At 44.8% G+C, this 21524-nt stretch overlaps 2 protein-coding genes across 6 annotated transcripts in view; one reads left to right on the top strand and one right to left on the bottom strand.

The window, feature by feature from the left end:
• Window positions 1–187: 187 nt before the first annotated feature.
• Window positions 188–7314, bottom strand: LOC124473606 (polyribonucleotide nucleotidyltransferase 1, mitochondrial). The gene is made up of 28 exons (XM_047029211.1): window positions 7102–7314; window positions 6631–6691; window positions 6435–6509; window positions 6213–6318; window positions 6057–6106; window positions 5875–5938; window positions 5705–5752; window positions 5274–5387; window positions 4891–5077; window positions 4744–4795; window positions 4511–4568; window positions 4286–4382; window positions 4060–4162; window positions 3502–3572; window positions 3376–3412; window positions 3217–3283; window positions 3018–3107; window positions 2780–2833; window positions 2553–2662; window positions 2378–2449; window positions 2228–2291; window positions 2052–2135; window positions 1857–1940; window positions 1581–1687; window positions 1391–1446; window positions 1234–1312; window positions 815–862; window positions 188–709 (listed from the first exon to the last, which is right to left on the bottom strand). The coding sequence occupies exons 1-28, from the start codon at window positions 7218–7220 to the stop codon at window positions 554–556; spliced, it is 2313 nt and encodes a 770-aa protein (XP_046885167.1). The 5' UTR covers window positions 7221–7314; the 3' UTR covers window positions 188–553.
• Window positions 7315–10777: 3463 nt separating this feature from the next.
• ccdc88ab (coiled-coil domain containing 88Ab) overlaps window positions 10778–21524 on the top strand; it is a 51501-nt gene continuing 40754 nt past the window's right edge. For 4 of the 5 annotated variants that reach the window (XM_047028722.1, XM_047028723.1, XM_047028719.1 and 1 more), the window contains exons 1-3: window positions 10778–11558; window positions 11675–11775; window positions 19106–19214. In XM_047028722.1, the coding sequence (XP_046884678.1) occupies window positions 11496–11558; window positions 11675–11775; window positions 19106–19214 (273 nt within the window). In that variant the 5' untranslated portion in view covers window positions 10778–11495. The remainder of the gene's footprint in view (window positions 11559–11674; window positions 11776–19105; window positions 19215–21524) is intronic. The other variant, XM_047028724.1, reaches the window with a different exon arrangement.

Below are 21524 nucleotides of genomic sequence, written 5' to 3'. Positions count from 1 at the left end.
GGGGTCTCCTCTGAGGGGCTACGGAAGCCGATGAGTGTGGCTGGATGGACTGATGTTGGAAAATGTATCCCCGTTTCAAACATCTCAAGCTTGATCATTAGTTATTACGTATTGGTGCATATAAACAATTCCCTTCTGTATTTTTTAATCAACCAAATTGACTGAAACAATCTGAACCGCCAAGAAATGGTCTAAGATTTTACAGATTTATTGTATATTTTTGTATAAAATACATACATAAGGTACAAACAAAGAACTTGAAAATATTTCACAAACTTCTGCAAACAAAAATACATGTCTCCCCCCCGGACAACTTAAAACTGTGTTTTAGGCAAGTCAGCTCAGATCGATGTACAATCGATTGATGCTGGGTTCAACATAATTGAGTGTAAACCTTGTAAGGAAACAGTTTGTGTGTTAAAACAGTGAAACAGTTAGTCACGGCAGAGAGGAGGGTGAGGTCATGTCTCAGAGACTATTAACCATTCAGTCCAAATCCTAAAATGTATCTATATACATAAGTAGGCTACTCTGATTCAGAGAAGGTGGTGAGTCACGAGGAGGGGTTAGCAGCTTCATCACTCTCTGTTCCCATGGAGATGCTTTGTTTCTCACTCAGCGTCTTGACAATGGTTGCCGCGGGGGATTGTAACACCTTTCGTGAAAGCCTCATTCGTCCATCTGTTGGGTCTCGTCCAAAGTATTTTACCTGTTGGCGATGTCATCAAAGAAGTTTCAGTGTTTAACCGGTGAAATGGAATGTAAACAGCTTCAAGTCTGAGTATGTTTTACCATTTTCTACAGTGACACATACCTGTATCTGCTGGCCAACATCTAACCCTAGAGCACTCGGATGTTTTATCTGAAAATATAGAAAAAGTCATCATTGTATGACCAAAAAGTAGAGATTGAAACACCAAAATGCCATTCTTACCCTTTATTGTAACTTGCTTAACTACATACTCTTATGGTTCTTCCCTTTGGCACTTATTTTGGTTGTTCACAATGTGCATCATGTTTTGGCTACCCGCAATGTTTTGGGGCTATCTTGTTGTTATTATCAGTGACCTATGCACTTTGTAAAGCTCTCTCTTGGAAGTCGCTTTGGATAAAAGCGTCTGCTAAATGAATAAATGTAAATGTACCCTTATGTGAATAGACAATGAAATGACACCAAGATCAACCTAACCCATGCAGCCTGTGCTACTGGTAGAACTGAGACTGGAGTCTTACCCGTTTGTGGTCCAGCTGGGAGTTATGGAGCAGGACAGCACTCATGTTGGGGTACAGCTTGACCATCACACCAATGTCCCTGTGAACAGAGAGACATGGTTGTAAACTTGTGGAATGTGTTATATCACATTATCAAGTACTACAACCAATTGTTTACCTTATCTCTGTGATAGTCGCCGTGTAAACAGCTCCAAACTCCAGCTGTTGCTCTTGCTAGCAAGGGAAACATACATAATGATATTAATGAATGTCATTCAGAATTGTGGATGGCTGTGAAAATCCAGCCAATGCAGGTCACGTGACGGTGCTGTAGCTCCTCCATCACAGCAGGTGGCGTTGTGACTCACGTCATCTTTGCAGATGTCTGTGATGAACTCCTGGGCTTCGCTCATGGCTCCTGGCGTCGGGGCAAACACAGAGAAGGTCTCCTCGTCCACCTGGCTTATCGTCACACCTGACCGAGAGGACACAATTAAGTGACAAAATGTCGATGGGTTGTAATAACTACGTACCTACTTTATGATTTTACTGCTTTTAAATGAAATCATGGAATGTACTGTACTGGATAGAGGTAATTGTGTGGTTTAGGTCAGAAATCTGTTAAAAATAAACCCAACAGTTACCTGTCTGGGCTTGTAACCTGCGGAGGTTATAGCCCCCTGGTCCAACAAAACGTGCTCTTCTTGAAACAGGGACCCGGACATTTTCTATACCAACGCACAAAAAATACATGACCAGGAAGAAATACAAGAAATAACCATTTATCTGACCACACAAATAACAAATAAGGTGGGAAGGCTGTAGCCACACTGTCTTACCTACAACAGGGCCATTACTTTTCCTGGTATCCCTTGGTTTGGCAATGGCACGGTTCATGATGGCTAAAATCTCTTTCTTGGCCACTGAAACACAATTAGATTGATAGCCTCAATGTCTGGTGAAAAGTGAAGATGGCCCTTATTCAGAATGTATTCAAAATGTGAAAGCCTTTGACCTGTTCCTTGCTGAATAGCTTCCATAACCACTTTCAGAGGTAAGCCAGGGATTTTCACATCAGCCTAGGAAATAAACAGATGTAAAGATTGCAGTGAAATGAACCCACTGTTGAGAGGACAAGAGCAATCAGCCCCAGGATCAAAAGTACCTGTAAGGCAGTGATGCCCTTGCTCGTTCCTGCCAACTTGAAGTCCATGTCTCCTAGGTAATCTTCTATTCCCTGTTATGATACAGAAGACAAGTCAATTCAGTGAGACACCCATACTTAAAAACACAAATCGGACACACAAGCAAAATGTAGGAAAACTTGAGATGTAGGGCACCAGAATGTCTGTTAATATTCGATAGTCCTGGATCTCTGCAGGCTTCTCAGGGTTAGGTTTGGAGATGAGCCCTATAGCTACACCCGCCACAGCTGACGAGATGGGGACGCCTGAAACAAAGATGTGTACACGTTGGTTTGACTAGAAACGCTAATGAGTTGCCAAAGCTACATCAAGTTCCAATCCAGAACCCCATTGACTAAAACCCATCCTGAGTCCAGTTATACCTGCATCCATGAGGGCCAGACTGCCTCCACAGGCAGATGCCATAGATGAGGATCCTGAGGAGCATCACAGAGAGGGCAGATGGAGAGACAGGGAGGAGAGACACGAGGTAGAAGGAGGACAGAAAGGGAGCGAGGAAGATCGGTTGAAGTCAAAGGTAAGAGGGAGAGATGGGGCACACACCAATCTGATAACAGCAACTTGATCAAAACAAGTTCTGACAGCCCCAATGAAACTTACCATTGGACTCCAGTACTTCGGAGGTGACTCTGATGGTGAAGGGGAAGTCTTTAGGGATGACCGGCCTCAGGGCCTTCTCAGCCAGAGCCCCTGGGGTCACACAGAGGACAGAACGCTGTAGGAGTGCGCCTATGGCAACCAAGAAACTACAACGCTACACAAGGTTCCACACATGAACTTCTGCTTTCAGGACACTAACCATGACCCAGCTCTCTCCTGTTCATTCCACTCATCTTTCCAATCTCATTGGTCGCATATGGAGGGAACTGAAACCAACAAGTATGGGTTTCCATCATACCACAGATCGCTGTTTGTTAGTAACTGTGTTAAAATCTTACACAGCGCAAGTAATACTCACCTCATAATGGAGCATGAAGTTTTTGTCTTTGATTCCACTATTTTGAAAAGAGAGAATCACAGCAACATAATGTAAATGTGCAACAAATGTGAGTTTTATGGTGTCTTGAATTAATCTCAACCTTACCTTAAAGCTGTAGTGATGATATCAGTTTTAACACTGGATTCAAGCGAGTCAAATGTCACACCGCACAGCACCTGCAAAGTCAAAAGCATTACTAAGATGGCTGTAACCAGTTAGACATGTTGTTGGATAATTGTACTGTTATGTGTGGAAACACCAATAAAAAAAATCATCATTTGATAATTAGCAGAGCAGGAGTGGACATAAAAATCAAGCTTCCGAAAAGATTCTAGCCGAAAAGATTCTAGTTTGCAACATCCGGGATACCGAGGATAGGTAAGGCAATCGAGCCAGAATGCAATCGAACCATCTCACTTCTCCGTGAAGGGTCCAACTGCAGACCTCTCTCCTCAGGCCCCTCTCATCCAGGTGTAGCTGCAGGCAGTCATACATGGATACATGCAGATCAGCCTGGGGTCTGAGAAGAGAGGTCCGGTCTGAGGCAAGCAATCCTTGGTATTCCCGGATGTTGCAATCAAAACATTTTGGGCCCTTACGCTTTTCTGCAGGGGCTGCATACCGCCACAAATATAATCGCCTTCTGTGGGAAACACTGCTTACCTGTGTTTGTCCTCTCTGGAACAATGCTGATCCATGGAGAGGCTTGAAGATATCCACCTCACAGGAGATGTTCCTCAATGAAGTCAGGTCTCTACCATCACACCTGCAACATTCACAGGCGAGCAGCATCAACAACAACACTCACCTCCACATTACAAACAAAAATGTGTTTTGCTCTCATATGTTTGCCACACAAGGAAGCATATTGTGATTCGAAACTGCTAACCTCTTGTACTCTTTCAACACCAGGTTACGGAACACTTCCTTGGAGACAGTGTTGAAGGACTCCATGATTTCAAAGTTATCTGCCTGAGGAAACTTCTCTGCAGAGGGTAGACGACAAGACAAATGTTTAATTATGGACGTAGAAAACAATTAAATGTAGTCTCATTGCTCAGTGAAATGGCACCTTCTATACAATGTGGAAAATACTCATTAGGACAGAGAGTACCTTTAATCTGCTCCTCTGTCTCTAGACGGACTTTGTTGATGGCTTCATCTCTAGCAATCTGAAAGTATGTTTCAAAATTAATTACTGATCATAAAAAATGTAATTATTCACAACAAAACCAGTGAGAAGCAGAATCCCTAAAACTGATTTTTCATGGCAGTCCACTCATCCTGTGTCATCTAACATTGGGCCTAATCAATGTTTTAAAAGCGGACACAGACATTAAGACTCACCTTATCATATTCAGCGTCGGTGAAAACACCACGTATCTTTTCAGAAGCTAATCTGAAAGCCCAAACAGTTATGTGTCAGATAACCATCACTTCAGAAATGTTTTATTTGGATATCAGAGTGGTAGCACGCCATCTAAAGGGTCTTACTGTCGTGCGAGCTCCACCATCTCTGGGGAAGCGGAGAACATCTTAGGAGGGGTGCGCTTGGTCACCTTCTGCTCTCGTACCAGTTGGTGGATGGCCAGGATAATCTGCTGGGTGTGCTTGACCCCAATCTTAATCCCGTGACAGAAATCCTGCTGCAACACGTTTTCACCCGACGCCTCGATCATCACTGTCACACACAGCAGTGGATAGAGATCAGACGCTCTATACGGCATGACCTCCGAGTATAATGGCAGGTAAGATGTGTTTAATATGTGGTATGTGCCACTCAGGATACACGGCAATATAGATCTCACTCATAAAATCCACTAAATGAAGCACAGGGCCTACGGCAGGGGGTGTGTAGGCGACGTGGTTGGACTAACCCACTTGGCTGAGGGGTCCTCCTGCCACAATAAGGTTCAGGGTGCTGGAGGACATCTGCTTCCGTGTAGGGTTGACCAAGAACTCTCCTTCCACCAGGCCAACACGCACCGCACCTGAACAACCGGAGATCACAGACCTTACAATTAGACTCTGACATTACATTTACATTTAGTCATTTAGCAGACACTCTTATCCAGAGCGACTTACAGTAAGTACAAGGACATTCCTGACATTCACATGTAGGGTGAAGTGCCCTGCCCAAAGACACAACGTCATTTGGCACCTGACTCCCTATACAATGCCTGACAAATGACTAATCCTTGACATGTGTAATGATATCCCAATCAATGTTTTAAATGACCGTCCCGCCCTCACACAGGTTGTCTAAGAAGCCTGAATGTTGTTCCTGTGTCAGAAGCCAGAAGCTTACCAATGGGTCCATTCCAAGGAATATCAGACAGGGCCAGAGCAGCAGAAGCTGCAGGGAAGAAATAAGGTGTTTAATCCTTTTATGACAAAAACAAGTGAAGTAGCCTACTAATTCTTATTTATGTTTCTATTATTCATTGAATTAAATGTTGTATTCACGAGTCTCCTCACCTCCATTAATAGCTAATATGTCTGGATCATTGACACCATCCACTGCCAATAGGTTACACACCACCTACAGTTCCAACACACAGATAGACACAATCCAGGGCCTGCAGTTCACACAAATATACATACGACATCACATACTAAGCTTGAACACAGGTTTAACATTTGAACATTTAAAGCCTCACCTGAGTATCGTAGAAATACCCAGCAGGAAAAAGGGGTCTTATTGATCTGTCTAAGATAAGACAATGAAGAAAAGGAACACAACTTTAAGTCAAAACAGCATTGATGCATCAGTTGGGCTTATTTACAGTATTTGGCTTTGGTTGTTGCATGCTCACCAATAAGCCTACTGGTCAGAATCTCATTTTCAGTGGTGCCCAACTCGCGTCTTAGATGGTTAGTGGGGATTCTACCAGCAGCAGCTGCTTTCTGTCTGTAGTCCACCTGTCAATCACAAAGTTACAACTCTAGTCAAAGGAACTGAATCATTCAGGCTTCATGAGAGAGACACGTGTCATGTACCCTATATATCATGACCTTTGCAGGGAACATTAACTTACAACAAGAGGCATGAACTGGGAAGGGGACGGTTTGGTTTTGCTGACGGCTGTCACCATCACATAAGTGTCTCCAAGCTGGTGGATAGAAATGTGGGTTGAGGCATACCGCATCATGAACATTCAAACATTGCCAATTTGATGTGGTAGTGTGCACATTGTCTAACGTCCATAAAGGATCACAAGGATTGCAATGTACCTGAACCACTGCAGACCCATCTGCAAATCGCGCTAGTTTACCAGTGGAGATCTCAAGTTTCCTTCACAGGGGAAGAAAAATGGTTAACTAGAGACAGTACATGAGTTAATATCTAAAGCTAAACGCCTTAATACCATCTTCTGACAGTCTGACACTGATTCTCAACCTGCAGGGACTGGGATACTCTCTGAAATAGAGACTGATCTATAGCCTTCATGTTATTAACCGTTGCCTCGCTCACCTTCAGAACTATGGCCAGCCTACTCACCTCAATCTGGGTGACGTTAGTTTTGAACACATACGTACAGGACAATCGCAAAAAGTAAGTTAAATTAAAAGAGGCCTGTAACCGTTCGTCTCTCGTCTTCAATATCAGTGCCTAACCGATTTTATCTAGCTAGCTAGATATCTCTATTGCCATTTTTACAAAAATAGCAATGATGCCAGCCTTGCAAGATAGTGTGAACTTACTTCTCCCCCAAATCCACTCCCACTTTTCGTATCGTTCCGTGACTGCTCCATACACTTTGGTGACATAACCGTACATTTAGACGGGCTAGCGAAGGTCCAAGTCTAAGTAAATATCTCATATCTAGGAAGGGTTAAAAACAATATTCGATTGAACAATTAGCTAGAGCTAGCTTTCACACAATATTTTTGCGCATGGGGGCTTCCATGACAGTTCATCACATGTGCGGAACCACGTTGCCATGTGCACTATGATTGGACAATCCCGGTGGATTGCCAAAATACAGAAAAACCTCTCACAGTTCTCCCTTCAAAAGTCATTAAAATGACTTAATGTTTTGTATATCATTATGTGTAGGCTCGAGACATACTTTCCTAAAAAGACGAATTTGTTGCTCTGGTCCTACCGTGTTATTTCCCCCCATTTTGGGGGGGGTCAATTTTGTAAACGTGCAAGTAGCTACAGGTACACAAGGGGGCGCCATCATAAAGTCTCACATGCCAGCATGCACCAGCCTTAGCTGTGTAACTCGTGTGTTCTCTCCTAGATGGTCACTTGGTGCAGTCATTAATGGTTTTCTATGCATTAAATTCTCTCAGACACCAGGGTGCAAACACTTGGGTATCATAACATCTTGACATTGTAATTTGACACATCAGTATGATCATCATGAACGGGGTTTGCATTTCACACTGTTTCATACGGCTTGTCCATTGTGTCAGAGCCATCTCCTCGCTGTCCTTCACACAGACACCCATGGGTCCAGGAGAGGTGTGTGTGACAGTTGGAGGTGTGTGTGAGCAGCAAGGTTGTGGAAGAGCAGAGGAAGTGATGAGACAGCCATGGAAGGGAGCCTGCCGTTGTTATGGCAACAGATTAGTGTCAGCACATTTCTCTCCCTCCATCCCTCCCTCTCCCTCCAGAGACTTGATTAAGCTTATCCAGTTGCCATGGATTTTGGACAGGTTGAGAGCTCACCATCACATGCTAAATGCAGGGCCACAGATGAACCATCAGTGTGAAATGGAACATCCACTGAGTGCTTTTAAATTAGTTGGTACTGTTACTTATGATTATACACTTTGTCCCTGCACGGGGTGATATTTGAAATGGTATAATATACTACTGTACATTACTGTATGTGTCTTATAACAGTGACCAAATACATCGTACAAATGACTTAGACATATATCTGTATATGTATAGAATACATCTAATTAGGTGTGCTTGCCTTTGGCAACACAACCTACATTTACATTTAGTCATTTGGCAGACGCTCTTATCCAGAGCGATTACAACCTATTGTAATCTCACGTACTATATATATATATATAGTACAGTATGTGTCCAAACTTTTGACTGGTACTGTACATATTAATTATTATAATGTAATCCATCTGTTGTATCCTTCCTGGAACCACACAGTAGTTGCTCTTCACAGACTGTCTTCCTGGCCCCTTCGTTCTGCCTCGTGGTAATATGGTCTCCTCTCAACCTGGCCCACACTGGAAGCAGAGAGACGGGAATAGGATGGCACTGGTGACTAAAGTGACAAGGTGTCTGTTGGTTTTGTTATGTGTGTGTGTGTGTGGTGTGTGTTTGGTGTAGTTCTTCCCAGAACTAAAGAGATTTGCTCATTTGACTACCATGGCGGTTGAGTCTATTGGCAACATGGTGGGCTGCATAAGCTGCATCACACTGATTCAGGTTTTTTTAGGCAGAATCCAATGAGCTTTTCTCCAGTGGGGTGAAAAGTGGGCTTTATAGACCTCTGGCAGGCAATCAGGACTGTGTATTTGAAAGGGATTACGCATCAAACCACACTGTGCAAATTCCACTGCAAATATGTTTACAACAGGAAACCTGCGGGACACATTTTTGAAAGGGGATGTATTGGGGGAGAGAGAATAATGACTTTGCTACCTCCAAGCTTGCACATATAAATTGTTCATAGATGAGCTTGCCTTAAACTAGGCCTACATGAGATTTGATCAGTTTAGTTTGATTTCCCATATCAGAATGGAGACAGGAGGGTTATAGAGGCTTCCGGGGCTGTATTTTGGTCATCCCTGGGCTTGAAATAAGATATAGAGAACTTCCATTTTCAGTTCTTTGCAGTAAAAACTGTGGTAAATATTTTGGGTACTGTGGTAAATATTGCTTGGTCAGTGGAATATTTGCCTGAATGCTAAATGAACAAGACTTTGAATGCATAAAAATATGTTTAAAAAAAATGTATGCTCCGCCTTCCTCTCCATTTTTAAGAAGCCTGCCAAGATGAAGGCATTCTGCTGAGTTCTTTCCCTTGCTGAGGGAAGAATGCTCAGACCACTGGATTACCAGGTGGGGAATTATGCTGCTCTGTGACACAACATAGAAACTTGAATGATAAGTGTGTTTTATAAAAGAGAAACCACAGTCTTTATTACACTCTGTACTACACACAAACAGTACACACACACACACACACATACACACACACACACACACAGAATAATGACATAGCCAACATCCTTGAAAAGACAAACTCTTCTTCACCGAAATAAGTAGTTTCACAGAGCATTCACTTGCATCCAGTCTGAAATAAACGTAAGCATGAGTCATAATGAACATTAATGATATGATACTATTTATAGTGTTGAAAAGTGTTTTAGTAGCGTGAATGCTCTGTGTAGCTTGCTCTGCATTATAGGAAAACTGAATACATTCATGCCAAATATGGGGTGACAACATTCATCTTGGTTTAAGTCCCGCCCAAACCAGACAACCCATGGAATGTCTTACCGCAGTGCTTCCATCTTTAAACGTAAACATAGTTCAGCTCTACATTCACACAACTCTGGCTGTCAAACAGTGGCAGTTATTCAAATGAGTTTTTTACACTGCTGTATGTCAGGCCAGGGTAGTGGTGAGTACATTAGTGATTGTGTTAGGGACATGCAGAAAGAGTGCCACTGTATTGATTTTTCTCAGCCCTTCAGAAGTGACCATTTTCATGTCAATGATTTGTCCTTTTTGCACCGTTGCCCACAGCCCCATTCCAAACAGAAGTGTATGATGAGCTGTTCTTTTATCTCTCATGGTGAATCTGTCTGTCTGGACTTAATCTGTTACGCCCTTTTACTGAGGTACAGCACCTGATGTACACCTGATGTACAGTAAGCCTATATATGTTTATGTGTGTGTGTGCGTGTCATTGGTGTTTCTGCAAACTGTGAAGGTCATATAGTATAACCTCCTTGGTTGTAAGAGGTGGCCTCCACCATGTTCCATATAATTATATCCACCAGGTGTCAGTGACTGCATTGTTGCCCCAAACCAAAGATTGGTGGTAAGAAATGGACTGCTATACATCTAATTCCATTGACAATGGTAGACTTACCTTTCCTAGAATTATACCACACACATCCTTCAAACCATAAGCATTTTTTCTGTAAACCCAGTCAATTCCATTACTTAAACATAATATTCTCCGATCAAATAATTTTCGTGATAATTAACGTCTAGATTTGTAGGCGTGAAAAGATGTGTTGATTATTCACACTATAGAAAGACCACGAGTGCCGCTCTATTTTCTCACTCAGTTTCAATCCGGAGAGCAGTTGATTTTGGCGGATGAAGACGCTGGGAGAAAGAGCGGGTCTCAGGGGCGAGTACAGAGAGGCGGTGCTTCGCCGTCTTTCGCTCATCTCTGTACTGAACTCACTCAATCAGTAGCTTAATATGCAGCCGTTACTCACTTGGCTGGAACACAGAGAAAAGTGACTGAAAGGGGGATTCGCTGCCACATATAATAAGGAGAATATTTCTTCGTTTTGCGTGAACAGAATTGATTATCAACAATGAAAGTAGCGTAATGGGATTTGTCTGTCTTGAAGGATATTCTAAGTAGACGTTCAGAAGGAATCCTGTTCAGATTCCTCTGTGGTCGAACCTTAACGTTTGGTTTTACTGTACATTGGGCGTTTTTCTTTAAGCATAGGGTAACCTACCTGTACGTTCAATGTAGGCTATCTTCATTTACCTCTTTAGTTGTAGTGGGTCAAGGGTGACTATACGGACGTATCGGTAAAGTGGGGACAGTCCAAGGCTTTTTCAAAAAATGTAATGCATTCCTTGTCCTCTTAAAGGAGGGCACCAAAGCATCTCAATCGAGTGAAGCTGATCTACGCGGCGTTTGTGGATTTATTTTTCAGCAAGACTGGACGTATATCAATGGACATATATTTACTCTTTTGGACAAAATGAGTGCCTGTTTAATTAAATCAACCACATGAGCGACGTTCGTTTAAATTAGGGTCGTGCTCACTGGGGTATAGGAGACGCTGGAAATTCTCCGTGTAGGGGACGGCTTTTATTCATATTCTCTGAGATTGTAGCTGCTGTCTCCGCAGATATGGAAAACGAGGTTTTTACGCCTCTGTTGGAGCAATTTATGCTCACGCCGCTGGTGTCCTGGGTAAGCCTTCCCTAATTAAGCATTCTGAGGCATTTTGCGCCACCTAATTAACGACCGATCGCTGACAAGTGATTTTCTATTCAGAGCCCTTTTGATGTGTATTTCCCTTTTTACAGGTCAAGACTGTCGGACAGCAGTCTGTCCATGATGGCAGCAAACTATCGGAATACGTTGAATTAGTGGACGGGATCTATTTAAACCAAATCATGTTAGAGATGTAAGTAGTTTGACCTTTTCAATTCTTGTTTCCAAGACAATGTCCTAACCCAGAAATCCCATTCCATTGTCAGACGTATAGACACACAGTCATTACATCAATGCCATCCATTTACAGTTGAAATGAAAGGCAGCCCCGATAGTCCCCTTAGGTGATTAGCAAACGTCAGCACGTCCACAGACGGTAATATCGAGTATTTATTTGTTTGATGTTGAAGCCCCAACCAGGTTGGATGCAGCCTCCTCTACCTCTCCTACTGTAGATGGAGGTTTGCATTCATCTGTGGCTGGAGTCGCCAGCAGCTCATCTTCCAGTTGAGCGGTCAGTCACAGAAAATGTCTGAATGTGAAGTGTCATCTGCAGCCTACTGGAAGACTCCCCGCCCCTGTGCTGAGTGCAGTGCACACTCCTTGCTCTTTCACTGCTGTGTGTGTGTGCGACTCTGAGGAACCCTCTTCTAAAAGTGTGAAATCAATCTCCCTCCCTCTCCAGAGTCTCTGCCTGACTACTGTCTCTGCAGGCCTCTAGACAACCCAAAGAACTGACTTGGTTGGCTCCGTAGGTCATGTGTTCTTAGTATTTTGAGGTTGTAATGGATGCATGTTTCAGTATAATCAGAACCAGATCATTGATTTCTGATTGGTGTCTTTCTTCTGTCATCCAGCACACTATGACACAAAACAGATCTGACATCACTCCGTGTAATTCTATTAAAGGGTCTTAAGAAGTTTTAATTATCTCAACATTTCCTTGTAGCGTCAAGCTAACCTCCCTCAGTGTTTAGTGCCTGTGGTCTGCTCACCAATGTTTGCCAATGACCAAATGAACTTTGTTTTGATCGAAGCAAAGTGTGATAAACAGTATAGTAACAGCATATTAAACGTGAATGGATGAGCTGATGGGATTTTCTGTATGGGTCTTGTGAGTCAGCCTGACTGTCATGTTTTAATGAGGGTTAGTTCTGGCTGCCTGGCAGGATGCAGGAGTGTGTGTGCGTGCGTGTGTGTGTGTGTTGGGCAGCTGCTGGCACTTGTCTGCCCAGCAAGACTCCCACACAGAAGGCACATTGTCAGATGCTGTAGTGAAGCCGCTCTTTGTCTCAAGTCTCCTGGTTTATGAAGGCTGCATGTTCAAGTAAACAACTCTCACCTTAAAATGTAGCACTGAGCACCCAGCCCTCCCCAGTAACACATAAAGAATTATAAACGTTGTTAGTTCTATCACATTAGCCCATAACACACTAAGCAGTGCTCTGTTGCAAACCCACTCACTGTGCAGTACCATTTAACTGGTGAACATACACTATGTTTTATGCACCATAATCATTCAAGCTATGTTTGTTTTTTGCATACCGTACTCTTATTGAGTTAGTTGGTGCTCATGGTCCATACCCTGTAGTCTCTGCTCTAAGCTGCTGCAGGTGGTTGTGGTTTCTAGATTCAGTTGACCTGTGCCAGAAACTTGTTTTGAGAGTGATTAACTTAATGTTAACCATGTAATAGGGTTAATTTGGTTGATCTAATCCAGTCTGTACTCGTTCAACAGGCGAAGGTCTGCTCATGTATCTAACCAAGTCCTGAGAGGATGAAACATCCAATGAAGGAGGAACAGTTTTAACCTTGTACTGTAACGATCAACAGCCAAGTAGTCTGCCATTCTCATTATCCTCTTTATCTCTTCTACGTCAGTCTGTTTGTGGAAACTATCTACAAGTGCACTAGTTCCGTGGGGATGTTGTGTTTGGTTCTTGGTATTGACTTGGCGGTGATCGATTCGCCATCGTCTGCCCCCCTCCCCTCCCCCCTCCACAGCAGGGTCATTAGATTTTGCCAGTCCATTACAAAGACGGATGGCTGCTTCGATTCGTCACACTGTGCCTTTTTAGAATCATACACAGTACAACATTTGATGTTTCTCATCATCCACTGTGATGAACAGCACTGTGGACTGTCTGTTTGATTCAACTCCCAAGCTTCACAAAGTTGACCAGAAAATGGAGGGGCCCTCCAGGATGATCTGACCTATCGGTTGGCTGCAGGCACAGATGGCTCACACTACTGGCTCCCTCTCAGTGACAACTGCCCAGCCAATTACATTTTCTGTCTGCCAATTGTCTAGCCAATTAGAATGCTCTTTAGAATGTCCCAACCAATTACTTTGCCCCCCTTAGTTACTTCCTGTGAATAAGACCACCCTTCACTGCGGTACTGAATCAAATTGGTGGTTTTTGACTTGGATTGGTAGGTAAAATTAGTTTAAATTAGTCCAAATTAGTCCAATTGTACTTGTAAAAGACAATAAAACACTGCTCTAATATCCCAGCCAGTACAGGTGTTGGACCCAGTAGGGTTGTTGAGTGTCACTGTAGAGGTGGTAGTGTTGTACTGGTGTGTTTAGGTGCAGCTCAGAGCACAGGGAAGTGAAACATGTCTCATAAAGGGGACAGATGTTATGTCTAGATTAGAGTACTTCTCACATACGAACAGTAACAATAGTCCATGGATCTTTTTTTTCCTCCAAGTTCCATATTTGATTACGCTTTTTATGATGCAATGTAAAATAAGGTGAGGTGGCCTTGTCTTTTAGGGCTACTGTTAATGAACATTAGGTCCCATTTATTTACTGTTCTCTGTAATTCATGCCCATTAATGTCCTTGACATCAGTCACCTCATTGTCCACAACACACACACATACACACCACCTAAAGCTTGGCAGTTGTGGGGATCTAGTACCTCTCATACTCTCTTCTGCCAACACCTCTTTAGGACGACAGCACAGCCAACTCGCCACCACACACACACACACACACACACACACACACACACACACACACACACACACACAGCCCACTCCTCTCCATCCTGACATGACCACTTAACACAGCAGTGGAGCAGCTCAGCGGCAGATAAGATATCTGTTGAAGGACAACGGTTTAATTAACTTAATCCAGATTGGATTGAAACTTCCTGCGGGCCCAGATTCACACCCAACTGTGCCTTTCAGCCCGAAAAATGGGGGATTGGAAAGACTGGTTTAGCTAAAACCATTCCCCATAGAACAGGACCAGTCACAGCATGCTCTCTCTCTCGCTTGCTCTCTCTCGCGCTCTCTCTCTTCCTCTCTGTGTGTCTCTCTCCCTTTCCGCGTCTCTCTCTCTCTCTGTCTGCTGCAATATTTCTGTCCCCCCCCCACGCCTGATGTGTTCACTAAGCAGCAGGCCTCTAGCTTTTGTTCCTGGTCCTGTGCAGGCTGGAGGAGGAGGCATAGCTAGGATTCCTGCTGCCTGCAGGGCTGCTGTGGACCTGCTCAGGCTGCCTCTGTTACGCTACCATGCCCTGCACTCCCAACATCAGAGACCCAAGCTGATAGGCTGACTGGCTGGCTGGCTGGCTAGCTGGCAGGGGCATGCAGACAGACGGACACAAAAGTCAGAGATGCTGGCATATCGAGGAAGCTATAAGCCAAATACTGTCCCTGTGGCTGTCTCCCCCCAGACAGGTTAACCACCTTCCCCTTTTGCTCTTCCCCCTCCCCCTGATCCCTTTCTTCCTGTCTGCCATACCTGCGGAGGGTAGCAGCAGGATGTTTTGATGATGATGATGTGAGAGGCCCTGTGAGACAGGCAGGCAGGCAGGCAGACAGACAGACATGCAGGAAACAGCTGGCGTGACCTTGAGAGGACACAGCTTTAACGAGGCAGCAGAGCTGAGCCTCCAGGGGTAGGCTAGCAGGCCCTGAGCACGCTGACCGCACAGAGACTAGGAGGGGAAAACCATTAGAGCACAAGACTGGGAAATCAGACAGAACTTAGCTAATGACCATGTGTGACTGGGAGAGAATGTTTTCCTGCAAATGTTCACTAGTGTCTGGCTATCACAAGCTCAGTCATTCAAAAACAACAAAGGCAGTGGTCTTTGTGGGTTTGTGACTTAGAAGGATGACGCATGATGTCATCCTGCATAGCTGTGAACCGTCAGCCTTTACCACCCACCACAGGGTGACTGTGTCATCATCCCCCACACGCTTCTCTGGTGACTAGCTCGATCTCTCTTCCTGCCTCTCGCTTACACACACACACACACTGCACCCCCTGTGGTGTTTGGACAGCGTGGCTCTCGTGCTCTATCCTCTGCATCTGCTGGTCAGCCGACCCTTGCCTTCCTCTACCCTGTTCTGCCCTGCTCTGTCCTGCCCTCCTCTAACCTCCTCTCCTCTGCCTTCCTTTCCTCTGCTCTCCTCTCCTCTGCCCTCCTCTCCTCTTCCCTCCTCTGCTCTCCTCTCCTCTGCTCTCCTCTGCCCTCCTCTGCTCTCCTCTGCCCTGCTCTGCCCTCCTCTGCTCTCCTCTGCTCTCCTCTCCTCTGCCGTCCTCTGCCCTCCTCTCCTCTGCCCTCCTCTCCTCTGCCCTCCTCTCCTCGGCCTTCCTCTGCTGTGCTCCGCTCTGCTCCCTGGCAGTCCTCCTCTGCCGTGCTCCCTGGCTGCCCAGGGTGACTGTAACTCAGGCTGTCAGATGTAGGTTAGTCCCCATACCAGCCATTGCAGGAGGCAGCCCCAGGCTGGGCTGGGCTATGCATTGACTATTGACTCTTCTTACAGCCTATTTATCGGCGGGACCATCGGCCAGTACAGTATTTGGGCTTTGTCTGGCCGCACAAAAGGATTTTCATGAGCGTGCTGCAGCCAGGCGCAGGAGGGCTCATGATGATGTTGTTGTGTACGTGCGCGTGTACGTGCATGTGCATGCATGTGTCTGTATGCGCGAGTGAATGATACCTGATGAACTGCGATGATATCCTGTTGTTGGCCGTGTTTCTGGACACGCGTGTCTGTATAGAAGTGTGTGTGTGTGTGGAGCTACCACTCGCCCTGACCGGATTACAGCCCCCTCTGTGGTATTTAATTAAGGGGTTAAATACGACCCCCCACCAGGACGCTGGAGAGGGCCTCGGGAAGAGGGGGTCACATGACGGCGGGCCATTCAGATTGCTGCTAAAGAGAACACTGTCCTTCGGATTAGCAATACTGAGGGGATGTGTGTGTGTGTGGGTATACATGTGTCTGTGAGACAGAACGAGGCAGAGAGCTGAAAAAGAACTGATCAAAAGGCTTATGAAGACATTCACTGTGTAGCTTAGCTGCCTCACTTCAGAGGAAAAGGCAGGAGGTAGTTGTCTCGTTCGAAATCATGAATATTTGTGTTTTTAAACATGCTAAATGTGTAGCTCACTGAAGATCTTAATTAACCATAGACAGTGCTGTGTAGCCTTGTTATCAGTCACACATAAATGAAACAAGGGGATTTTGGTGAGAACAACTAGCTGTTTTATTCTATTCTCCCCGTTTTATTTTATTTTTATTTTTTTGAGTGTCTGAGTGTGGTGTTGATTGTTGCTAATTAGAGGAGTATTTCATCCCTCTGTGCAGTGGAGGGAGAGAGCGGGGAACTTTCTAGAATGCGAGGAGAGGGTGAAAATTGTGTCAAGGCTCAGCTGAAATCTTCTCCATCAACACAAGGCGGTGTTTGTTTCAGACGCCACCGCTGAAGGATTTCGTAGGCCTCGCAGATGCAGACATGTAGACACGCATGGCTGCACACACATGCTACATATTACATGCTACACGCATGCACGTACACACACACAACCTTGTTTACCAGGCTTTGCCATGATGATTGAAGGACCTCAGTATTTAGGTTCAAAAGAACGGCTATACTTCACGCTGGGTTCACAGCTTCTTCTGAGTGTTATCAGAAGAGCTTCCAGGTTTCTGGGTGCTGAAAGGTTCATCATGGCCTCTTGAAGGCCCCATCAGATGGTCCTCAAGCAGAATGAGGTCAGAGGGAGAGTACCTACAGACTGCTGTACAACCATCTGGACAGACAAGAGAGAGACAGACAGACAGAGAGCACAACATATCATGAATTAAGCCCTTCACCATAGTGTGAACCTTCCTTCGAAATATCCCCTTCTGCTAAAACACTCATGTTTTCACCTCATGGTGTATCAACAGGCAATGTTCGATGGATTTTTAATCCAGCCACTGGGTGAACTCACATGAGTGCTGAATTAGAGATGAGCCCCATCCAGCGGTGGGGGTCTTCCTAGAAGCCTTGCAGCCTGGGCGGATGCATGTGGGGAGGGTGGGCGGGGGCTGTAGGGGGCTATAGAGGAAAGTGGGTCAACCATGTACACATGGGCATGGACTAGGACTAGGTCATATCCTCTATCTGGGTCTGAGGTAGATGTTCTCAGTCTCTATTTTCAAGGAATTTACCGGAAAAGGTAATTCTGGCTGCTTCTCAATGAAGAACTGACCGATGAGATATTAACACCCGATCCATCCTTCTCATAGAGTAGTGTGGTTAAATGATTAGTGAATGAAAGACTCTTGACACCTATTGATTTTGTGATGTACAAACTATAGGTATACCAAGCATTCATCATACACTGAGGGAAAAGGGAAGAACATGTCTAACTGTATCTCCAATCTGGGATGTGTAAACATGCAGTGCAAACTGCATTAACTCTACACTCTACAGATGTATTGTATGTAAATTGTGTGCTTGTGCGAGCCCCCTCTAACGCAGGTTGACATTTGTGAAAAGTGAGTCACGCGCACTTTTTCTCTTTTCCCTCAGGGAAAAGGCAAACGTCTTAATAGAATAGCTCTCCTTGACTGAAGTAGAACAACGTCTCTTAACAACAAGCGCATGCACAAACGAGGACAAGAAATGTGAAATGGGGCAAGAAAAGTCTGTTATTATATTGTTTACCGGATGACCTGATTACAAACATGGGTGACTTTTTGGGGCCCCATTCTCCCCCTACCACTCTCTCTCCGTCTGTTGCTTGGACTCTTGGCCTGTCTCTCTTTTTTTAAGTACAGGCCAGAGGTCCTCAACACGATCATGAGACCTGTCGGTGTTCAAACCCTCAGAAATTCCCACTCTGCTGCTAACGCATGTCCTTCACCGACTCGCACCTTGTCGCCAAACATGTTTCTCTCACTCTGTTGCCTGTACGTTCTCCAGTTTGTGTTTGTTCGCGGTCGAATACCAAAACTAATCTGTGTTTTGTCTCTCAATTGGGTAGGGTGTATCACACAAACGCACACATTCCGCCCGGTAACACACACAACCCTCCCCCTGCTCTGTGTGAGAGCCCTCACCTTTGACCTCAGCTCTGTCTGTCAGCAAAGTACTGTAATTATGGACAGGGGATAGCTCAGTGGTTAGAGCACTTGACCACAGATCAAGACGTTGCAGGTTTAAAACCCCCCCTGTAGTCTACACGGATGAAGCGAATGCTAAACAAATACGTTCTCTCTCCTCAGAAACCCGAAAGCCACAGTTCAGAGGACCAACAAGAAGGTGAACAATGACTCTACTCTGCGCATACAGAACCTCTCCATCCTGATCAAGCAGATCAAGTCCTACTACCAGGTGAGTGAGCAAAGCTTCAAGATGGAGGAGTCTGCAGCCTTGAGAGGGGGTTGGGAAGAATGATACTTAGGACATGGCAGTTGGAGGTTTATTGTGCTAGTTTAGCAACGCTCTTGCAGCTGTCTGGAATCAATGGCATTTTTTTTACACATAGCTTAGTAAATGAAGATTTTCTGGGAAAGGGTTGTTCCTCAGTCCTCACACATTCTAGCATACACATAAGTCAAGCTGAAACGATCCTATAAACACATACACACATGTGGACATACGAACACACACACACACACACAATGAAACAGGCCCGTATAAACAGTGTGATGTTTGAAGACGTGTGTGTGATGTGGGTTAGTGACCTCTAACCAGATGTCAGGGAGGCCTGTGTAAACGGCTGGAGCTGCCTGGAGAAACGGCCGACGTGTTTGGAGCGGAGGCTCCCAGCCTGTGATGAAGCTCTCTGTGTCACGCTTCCTCCGCACCCGAGGTCTGGGATTGGTCTAGCCTTCATACTGGGAGAAGCACGTTAAAACGAACATGTATTTTTTTATACCAGTTTAACTTCTTCCAGTAAACCCCAAAGACGGTCTATCACTGTTATATCTCGGGCCTTTTATATTTAGTTATGTGCACACAAAACGGGGACTTTATGACCTTGTACCTCGATATTGTGGTTTCCCTGGCTCCGATGGGGCCTTGGTTTAGATGTAGGATGGGGAGGAAGATCAGTAGAACTGGAACTCATTTAGAAGTGGTCTTATCTCTGCTGCTGAGCTGATGCAACTCTTTACTAATGTCAGGCCCAGTAAAAACATGTGGAAATCATCACTGATTCATCTGATTAATGATCTGCATTCAGCGGAAGTAATCATAGACTTCCTATTAATCTGATTGTCCGTGTGAGAAAATGATATATGGAGAGTGGTTCTGATAAGATCTGGTTGAGTGACTACAAAGTGTCTACAAAACACTACAAATGCAATATAGAACATTGCTCCTCTGGAGTTAATACACTACAAACTTACTCACAACATACATACAAACACACACACTGTGGATGATAACAATTTCAGCCATGATAATGTGACTGTTCCTCACCGGGGGTGGAGCTGAGAGCCGGAACATCTGATTGGTGGTCAGGGGGTGTCTGCGATTTGTCGAAGGATAATGAGGAAGTGAGCATGATGCAGCATGCTGCTAGGTAGCTGCAGGAATGTGAGAGCTGAGGAGGGTTGGCTTGGAGAAGAAGGAGCCATGTTTGAGGATGAGAGGAGATGGTGTTTCCCACACATTCAGTCAGAGGGTACAAACTTATCTGGCACAAAACGATGAGTAAACCCATTTAAACAACATAAGGCTAGAATAGAGTGGAAAGGGTCTCTAAATAATCAGGAATTATTTTTTAACTTTCATTTTTGTTAGTGAAATGTGATGGAAATATAAAGTATTTGAAAGGAAAACCTGGCACTTCTGGTGGTGCCATTCATTGCCAATCCTTCATAACTTGTTAGCTAACCATAATCGTGGAGAGGGATATCCTCCTGCCCCAGGCCATTAAACACCACTAACTGATTTAATCTCAGTTACCTTGGCTGTGGACGTCTCATCAAACAGCACCTCAAACATCTTGATAAAATTTGAGACTTATCAACTGGCCGTGATGTCATGAGCTCTGAGCGAGTCCCCCTCTGCCCCCCCCCCCCCCCCCCCCCCGCTTCTCACCAAATTGCTTTTGAAGTAATCTGTTCCTGAGCCAACTTAGATCTAAGGCCCTAGGTTAAACAGTGGCCAGTAGGGTTAACTAAGACCATCAGCTATCTGTGGTCGAGTTAAAGAGAAGGCTCACCAACACAAAGGAGGAGCTGTTCCTGTGGTTGCCATCAATCTCCGTTGGCCGTCTCTTGTCTTCAGGTTGACCTCACGGTTAATATATTAGTCAGTGTCCATTAGGTCGGCCAGCACAGCCCTGCTGTTCCTCCAGACTCAATGTGTCCGGTCTCTCAACAGTCATTCAGGGATTCTACCACCCACTACCTACCACTCTGCTCACTGCAGATCTGATTCCTTCACAATGGTGCTGGGAGGATGGACATTGTTCCCAGAGTTGTTGTGCCAGTTGGAGGAGTAGATGTGAGTGGGTTTGTTAATGTGAGCGGAGCATTTATTAGTTTGATGTGTTGATGACCCTATTCACATTCATTCAAGGTTGATGAGGGATTTTGTTTTGTCGTGTGAATAACAAATGCACTTAACTAAATGATGACATCAGAACTTCCTAATTTCCTCCCTACTCTTCACGTTGTTCCCCTTCTGTAT

Source organism: Hypomesus transpacificus, chromosome 11 (assembly GCF_021917145.1).
Source record: "Hypomesus transpacificus isolate Combined female chromosome 11, fHypTra1, whole genome shotgun sequence".
In the NCBI taxonomy this organism is placed as follows: domain Eukaryota; kingdom Metazoa; phylum Chordata; class Actinopteri; order Osmeriformes; family Osmeridae; genus Hypomesus; species Hypomesus transpacificus.
Note: the sequence above shows the minus strand (reverse complement) of the source record. Positions and strands in the feature narration are given on the sequence as shown.

Excerpts from the sequence above, each read along its gene's own strand:
- LOC124473606 (XM_047029211.1), bottom strand. The coding sequence starts at position 7,220 with ATGAGATATTTACTTAGACTTGGACCTTCGCTAGCCCGTCTAAATGTA. Across the intron at positions 4,796-4,890 it reads ATGGTGGAGCTCGCACGACA|ATTAGCTTCTGAAAAGATAC; the intron begins GTAAGACCCTTT and ends TTGGGCTTTCAG. Across the intron at positions 3,573-4,059 it reads TCCAGAGAGGACAAACACAG|GTGCTGTGCGGTGTGACATT; the intron begins GTAAGCAGTGTT and ends TTGACTTTGCAG.